Source organism: Ictidomys tridecemlineatus, chromosome 4 (assembly GCF_052094955.1).
Source record: "Ictidomys tridecemlineatus isolate mIctTri1 chromosome 4, mIctTri1.hap1, whole genome shotgun sequence".
NCBI lineage: Eukaryota > Metazoa > Chordata > Mammalia > Rodentia > Sciuridae > Ictidomys > Ictidomys tridecemlineatus.
The window spans coordinates 57,984,662-57,993,369 of record NC_135480.1 but is presented as its reverse complement, the minus strand read 5'-3'; the positions used below and the strand labels follow the sequence as shown (position 1 = coordinate 57,993,369).

The window sequence follows — 8,708 nt, the reverse complement described above, 5'->3', positions numbered from 1 at the left end:
TTACTTCTTTATTAAACCTAAGCAAAACACCTTCTGGAAGCCTTCTCTGAGTTCTCTGTTTCTAAGTGCATAAACAACAGGGTTGAGGGAAGGAGGGACAATGTTGTGCAGCACGTTGAGTAGAACTGGAATCAAAGCATTCTTAGTCTCTGCCAGGTGAGTTACTGAAACCACTACAACAGCTGTGTAGAAGAAGAAGATGAGGATGAGATGGGAGCTGCAAGTGCTCAGAGCCTTGGACACAGCTTCAGCAGAGTTCAGCCTAAAGATGGAGCGCAGAATCAGGGCATAGGACAGTATAATAAGAATTAGATCACCGCCCATTATAAGCCATGCCACAACCAATTGACAAATACTATTGGGCCTCCTATCATCACAAGCCAGGCTTGTGACCCCAAGATTAGAGCACAGGCAATGTTCAATTTCATTCCTGGAACAATAATGACGCTGGGCTGCAAGTACAGGCACTGGAATGACCAACAAGCCATTTCTAAGCACCATGAACAGGGTAGCTTTGGTGATGAAGGAATTGGTGACAATCAATGGGTATCGAAGAGGATGACAAATAGCTACATATCTATCAAAAGCCATGCACAGGAAGACACCAGACTCCATTGCAACAAAGCAGTGAATGGCATAAATCTGAGCAAAGCACTCTGGGAGGCTAATGGCCTTGGCATCAAACCAGAAGATGGCCAGGATCTTAGGCACGATGGTGGTGGACAGGCCCATGTCCACCACAGAGAGGATGCCCAGGAAAAGGTACATAGGCTGCTTCAGAGAAGGGTCTTGGTAGATGGTGGTGATGATGAGGATGTTTGCACCAATTGTGGAGAGATAGAGCAGTGCCAAAGGCAAGGAGAGCCAGTGCTGCCAGCTGTGAATGCCTGGGAATCCCATCAGAATGAACTCGGAGACCTGGAATTTGGAGCTATTGGAGCCCTTGAAAGATGCAGACATATTTTCCTAGGAGACAAAAAAATAGTGTTGCTATCTCTGGGCATAGTTAGTACTAAACATTATTTTTGAACTTTCTTCATACAGGCTGGGTCCATACCAAAATTAATTTTGTAGTTCATCTTATTGTAATTTAAGATGAATCACAAGAAAGTTCCAGGATTTTATCCAAAAAAGGAAAGCTTAAAAGTCACAATTGTTTTAACTGAGAGGCAGGTAAATTTCAAAGCTCTTCCCTAGCATGCACGAGACCCTGGGTTCTGTTCACATTACTGCGCCCCCCCCAAAGACAATTATAATCTTAAACTATATAGGGAAAATTCAACATGAATCTGAAATCTTCATTTGTATTATACACAATTACCCCAAGCTGGAACCACCACATAAACAACTTTCTAGCTTTTCTCAAACTTCTTCCTTTTTTTTCAAAAAATTTTGGAAGCAAGTGGATGTGCTTGTTCTTTCATATTTTCCCAATGTTCCTGACTGAAATGATTACTAACTAACAATTACTAGACTTGTTAATGTGGAATTATGAGTGATTGAAGTTTTTAGCCACTCTATTCATTCCAAGTTGATATAGGTATCCACTGATGTTTTATTATAGCCTACCAATTTTGTTATAATAAACTTCAAAGGATTTGCAGAAATAAAATGTGTTGCAGAGTGGGGATAGAAATATTTACTTTTATACTATTTTGTACTTCTTTGTATTTCTGAGGAGGTTGCAAAATAATAGCTTGACAGGAAATGAAGTCATGGTAGCTAAATATTTCACCTTAAGAATCATCTGATGGACCCCTACCTTAGCACTTTTTCCCCTAGTTGTTTCCTAAACAGGTATAAAGTTAGTATTTGACATTATAATTACATTTTTTTCTAAACTGTTGTGTTAAGAAAACTGAATAGGATATTTACCCTACTAAAATTTTAAGCACATGGAACAGTATTGTGAACAGTAGGAACAAAATTCTACAGAATGTCTCTAGAACTCATTCCATATAATAGAAACTTCATGATCACTGTATTGAAACTTTATCCTATAGAGCAAGCAAGAATGACTTCTCCAGCATATTGAGGAAAGGGTCACTGGATGCTCAGAATCATGCTCCAAATTAGACTCATTATCTTCCCTCAAAATCTCTTGTTTTTCCTTTTTGTTTTATCCTGGATGGTCACGAAACCAGTCAAGTCTGAATCCTGCAAACCAGCTGCACTTTCCCCATTCAACTGCCTCTCACTTCAGAGTTTCTTCCTTCATGTGACTCATTTGCACCTTCCTCTACAGATCAATTGCTTCTGGAACCTGCCTCATCATAATTGCTTCTCATTTCTTCACAGTTCTCTCTACAATCTGCTCTTTGTTAAACTGATATTTCCCTGCTTAAAATAATTTATACCTATACTCTTTCATTAAAATAAAACCCAAGCACTTTCATTGGGCACTCTAAGCTGTGATTCTAACCTAGTGAGTATTATATCTTGGTTTTCACTTCCTTGTATGCTGACTTCAGAGGCACATAATATCTGAATGTATCCTGAATATTTGATCTTTACAAAGCTATTGATTTTACGGAGCACTTCATTCCCAATATTTTTGTCATGTTGATTGCTATTACATGTTGGTTGCAAAGAAAAAACCTGGAGTATTATGTAACAATGTTTCAAAATGCCATCTTTAAAGAAAAATGTTAACTCTTTGATTTTGTGATTCATGGATTTATTTTTGACACAATTAACTTTACATGCAGAATTGTCACCTACAAGAGAGCATCACTCAAAACTAGATGAAATTCCTTTCAGATATTCCACACAGCTTCTGTGTTTGGAAAAACAGTTATCCCTTAATGATGGAATAAGCCATCTTTTATTTTATATGAATGCAATTTGATAAGAAATGAAATAATTGAAACATATCTATAGCATAACTTAATGAGCAAGAGGCAAAAACCGGTTAGAAATAAAGCTAAATATTGATCTCTCAGATCAAAGTTCCAAAAGAGCACTGACATGGAATCATTTGTGCAAGACCTGGTACTTTTGTGAAATCTTCATTTGTACCTTAGAGCCTAATATTGCATAACATTTTACCCTTAATTTATTTTCATTTTCTTTCTTTTGAGGTACTTTTGTTTACTTCTTTTACTACATATTGACAAATTATAGTTGTACATATTTATGGGGCACAAAGTGTATTATGATATTTAATACAATATGGAATTCTTAAATGAATTAATGTGCCCATCACCTCAAGTATTTAATATTTTCGTTAGAATATTATACATTTATTCTCAGTGATATTGAAATGTATTCAATCGTAAGCTATATTCAGGACTCTGAGAGATTAACCTAAGAATCTGAATTACTCCTCCCATCTAACTGAAACTTTATCCTCTTTGACCATCAACTGCCCATTTCTACACCCTGGAGACTCCAGTAACCACCTCTCCACTCTCTGCTTCTAGGAGTTCAATTGTTTTAGATTCCATATGTGAGAGCATGCAATATTTGTCTTTCTATATTTGGCTTATTTTGCTTAATTCCATTGATGTCTCAAAAGGCAGAATTTCTTAATTTAGGCTGAATAATATTTGTATAGATATATCACCTCTCCTTTATTTTATTTACTTCTTGATGGGCACTTAGGTTGATTCCATAACTTGGAAATTGTGAATAATATGGCAATGAACATGAGTGTTCAGAACTCTCTCTGACATACTGATTTAAAATCTTTTGTGTACACAACCAGAAGTGGGACAGCTAGATCACAAATCAATTTTATATTTGGCTTTCCCAACTTAATTCTAAATGTTTCATCCTAGTAGATATTTGTGTGGTCCAAATAACAGAAGGAGTGAATCTGAGCTCACAGAAAAATAATTGCTTGCTGTTTTTTAACAATTAGATTCTAACATGACATAAAATGTGATTCTTCATCAAAACAGTTGATACACTATTAAAACTGAAAAAAATATGGAAATTCTTTTACAGATAAGTAACTCCTCTCATGCCTCAGGATCCTCAATTTTTTTTTTTACTCTACTCTTAGCTCATTTTGCAGAGGCTTTACCAACCTTTGTATCCTGCTAGGGCAGAGAACAAGGTCAATTTGTTTGAAGAACATTATCAAAATAGTGTTCTTTTGAAAGTGAGGCATCAAATGATCTGAGATTTAGCCAATGTGTCCTTGATATGGTTTAGAACTTACTGTGGTTAAGAGAAGAAGTACAGTGTGATGTCTTCACAATGGAAGCAGTTCCTTACTGGACAAACAGAGCATTTTGAGAAAAGCTTTATTATGAGACCAAGATGTATTCTCAAAAGAGATGACACACAAATTATGAATATCACGAATTTATTGAAAGTAGTAAGCACTTATGTGATTTTAGGTTAATAGGCCTCCTTTAGAGGCATGAGGAGAGAAAGTCCCATAGAGAAAGAGAATTCCTAAGACGTTAAGTCCCAAAAGTGCAACAGGGAGATTAGCTTACAGATGTCTTCATTAATGCAATATGAGAGCCTATATGAATAAAAAAAGTTCCACTCATGAAACCAATGTGTTCCTATGATAGGCGGGAAATTTGAATTGTTCTTATGATAAAAATTCAGAGTATTACAATTCTGTGGTAATGATTATTGTTTAAATCTTTCTAAAGAAGAAAGTTTTTATTCATTCAAAAATGGAGGGAGCGCTGGGGTTGTGTCTCAGTGGTACCACACTAGCTTAGCATGTGTAAGGCACTGGATTTGATTCTCAGCACCACATAAAAATGAATAAATAAAGGCCCATTGAAAACTAAAAAACATTTTTAAAAAGTTAGAGGGAGAGGTCTACTGTTGGAGAACATGGTGGAGTTTTTTTTTGTTTTTTAAGTAATCGATAAAATCATTGTCACTGTTCTCCTGGAAATTATGGTCTAGTATGGGAGAAAGAATAGAATACCCAATAAAAAAGCAAGAAAATGAAGAATCATAGACTAAGATAAGTGCTTTAATCATAAGTGACTCTAATATGAAACATAAAATGAAGGGAATTACTCTAATTGTCAGGATTTACTGAAGTAATACCAACTTTATTGAAGAGCAAGGTTTGAGTAGAATTTCAGTGTTGTTATGTTTGAGGGGTGAGGCATGAAAGTATTCTAGGAACTTAAAAATGCTAAAATCAGAGGTGGCATAGCACAGCCAACGAAATAAAAGATAAGTGTGGCTGGAACTCCCAAGATACAGAGGGAAATGATCATGAGATGATGAGCTTGAGGAAACAGGAGTCTGCGAATTTCAGACAAATTTATGTCAAATAATATGTTGCCACTGGAAGATTTCACAGGGAGTTCAGACATAGAAACAATGTGGAAACCACTCTTAATGTGACAAGACTTAGGATAAGTTGGGTAGGCAGCAGCCAGAGTAATTAATCCAAGGGAATGAGGGCTACATCTGGAATGAAGCAGGACAGTGAAAATTGAAAAGTAAAGGTAGATGGATTTAGAAGACATATATGGGTGACATCAATAAAACTTTTGACCTAAAAATAATCCTAAGATATACAAAGATATGAAAAATTCTGCTCTATATGTGCAATAAGAATTGTAATGCATTCTGCTGTTGTGTATTTAAAAAATAAATCAATAAAAAGAAAAAAAGAGTAGAATGGATAAATAATAATAATAATAATAATAATCATTCTAAGGTCCTGGAACATGCAGTGAGAATGGAATGAGATGTTATTCATATACTTAGGTGTGGTTGGAGAAAGATGAATTGTAGAAGAGAGTAAGTGTAGACTAAGTTATATAATTCCCTTCATTATATGTTTCATATTAGAGTCACTTTTGATTAAAGCACTTATCTCGGTCTGTGATTCTTCATTTTCGTGTGTTGAAACATCCAAGTGAACAATGGGGACAAGTGGAAAGGTAGCTCTAGAGAGCTAGGAGCAAACTGACAAAAAATGAAGTGATTGGTATCTTATTTTGCAATCATTGGAGATAATATTATTGGCATAGATTTCCTAGCAAGTTCCTAGGATGGTGAGCAGAAGGGGAAAGAGCACATAGTGCCTGTGATGTCCTACATTTAAAATCTACCTAGATGTTGAGAGAGAAAAGGAAACCCAGATGATCTCATTGTTAAAATATAAACTATTGTATGTATGGTGATGGATATATTAATTACTTGATATAATCATTCTATAATATGCAGATATATGAAAATGTCTCATTCTGAAATCAACACATATGATCAGATTCAACAGTTAAAAATAAAAGTGTACATTTAAAAAGTAAAATTAAATTTCAAGAGCATGATTTGTTTTATAATTGAAGAAAATGATGCACACATAGAGACTGATATTAATTTCTAGAGAGAAAGGATGAGCAACAGTGGGGAGAGATTGGATAGATGAGAGCACATTCTCTTCCATGGCTCACATACCAAGATCTATGGTAAGAAGAATGGAACTAGTCATCCAACATAAGACAATATTTGCAAATGTAAGTGGTTTGATATATTTTGACATATCTGGGTAGAAGAAAATAAGAGTTACTATTTGTTTAATGTTTTCAGGGAATTTTTGGTCAAAAAAACAGCAAGAAAGTTCGACATTCGTGAGAGAGTAATTTCAATCATGTAGAAGATGAAAGACTCACAACTCTGAGATACAGACTGCAGTTTGGGAGTTCAGAAAGGCCTTTTCCTCTATTGCATCAAATCATAATCTGATATTGCACACATGCACACACACTTACCTTCATACACACAACAAAAACACACACTCTTCTTAGCGCTGTTCTAGTAAATTTCTTTGACATGCTTCTAGAACATCATTTACTTTCACAGATCAATTTGAGGAAGACTGGTGTTATTTCTTCTTCAAAGTATTGGTAGAACTCAGCTGAGAATTCATCATGCCCTAGGCTTTTCTTTGTTGAAAAGCTCTTAATTGCTGTTTCAATCATTACTTGCTAAGGTCTGTTTAGGTTTTCTATATCTTCCTGGTTCAATATGGGCAGGTAATTTGTGTCTAGAAATTTGTCAATGTCTCCTAGATTTTCCAGTTCATCAGAGAATAAATTTTCAAAATCATTCCAAATATCCTCTGCATTTCAGAAGTGTCTAATTTTCATCTCTAATTTTTTTTTTTAACTTCGATCTTCTCTTTCTTTTAGTTGGTGACTCTTCTAGTGATCTTTGTCTATTTGGGAGTTTGGGGGTATATTTTGGGGTTCCTCTATGTGTAGTTTATCTTCAAGTATTCTTTGTAGTGCTGGCTTGTTGGTCATGAATTCTGTTAATTTATCCTTCACATGAAAAGTTTTTGTTTTTCCATCAATGTTGAAAGAGAGCTTCCCTGGATACAGCAATCTTTACTGGTAATTGTTTTCTTTTAGAGCTTGGAATATGTCATTTCAGGCCTTCCTCAATTTTAGGGTCTGAGTTGAGTCATAAATGAGCTTTAGTGGTTTTCTTTAAGTATGACCTGTCATTTTATATTGTAGCTTTTAATATTTCTTCCTTATTTTCTCTGTTAGGAATTTTGATTATGATGTGTCTTGGAGAGATTCTGTTATGATCTTGTCTATGTCTCCTGTATTTGGATGTCTATCTCATTAGTGATATGGGGTAGTAACAGAAATCACTACTCTGAAAATTTTCTTAATGCATTTTGTCTGTAAATTCATCTTCTGTCCTAACACAATCTCTCTTAAGATTGTTCTCTTGATGCTGTCCCAGAGTTCTTGTATATTTTGATCATTATCTTTTGTTTTTGTTTTTGTATTTTTTTCATATTAAATATTCAATTTCATATACCTTGTCCTCAAGATCTGAAGTTCTACTTTGTATGCAATTTAATCTGTGAGTGATCCTCTCAAATAAATTTTTAATTTGATTCATTGTGTCTTTCATTTCCAGGAGTTCTGATTTGTTTCTTCTAAATATCTCTATTTCTTTTTTTTTTTTTTTCCGTGTTGAAATTTTTTTTTTTTTTTTATTGTTGGTCGTTCAAAACCTTACACAGTTCTTAATACATCATATTTCACAGTTTGATTCAAGCGGGTTATGAACTCCCAACTTTACCCCGTATACAGATTGCTGTATCACATCAGTTACCCTTCCATTGATTCACATCTTGCCTTTCTAGTGTCTGATGTATATTCTGCTGTCAGTCCTATTTTCTACTATCCCCCCTCCCCTCCCCTCCCCTCCCCTTTTCTCTCTACCCCTTCTACTGTAAATCATTTCTTCCATTTGTATTATCTTGTCTTACCCCTCCATTACATATTTCTTGATATATCATATTTCACATTTTGATTCAAGTGGGTTATGCACTCCCATATTGCCCCTTATACAGATTGCAGATTCACATCAGTTTCACTTCCATTGCTTTACATATTGCCATCCTAGTGTCTGTTGTATTCTGCTGCCTTTCCTATCCTCTACTATCCCCCCTCCCCTCCCCTCCCCTCCCCTCTTCTCTCTCTACCCCCACTACTGCAATTCATTCCTCCCCCTTGTATTATTTTTCCCTTTCCCCTCACTTCCTCTTGTATGTAATTTTGTATAAACCTGAGGGTCTCGTTCCATTTCCATGCTATTTCCCTTCTCTCTCCCTTTCCCTCCCACCTCTCAACCCTGTTTAATGATGGTCTTCTTCTTGTGCTCTTCTTCCCTAGTCTGTTCTTAATTACTCTCCTTATATCAAAGAAGACATTTGGCATTTGTTTTTTAGGGCTTGGCTAGCTTCACTG

The 8,708-nt window shown here is 35.4% G+C and overlaps 1 protein-coding gene across 1 annotated transcript; it reads right to left on the bottom strand.

The window, feature by feature from the left end:
* Positions 1-960, bottom strand: LOC144376823 (olfactory receptor 56B1-like). The gene has a single exon (XM_078045098.1). It carries the CDS (start codon positions 958-960, stop codon positions 1-3), a length of 960 nt encoding a protein of 319 aa, XP_077901224.1.
* Between the last annotated feature and the right edge of the window lie 7,748 nt (positions 961-8,708).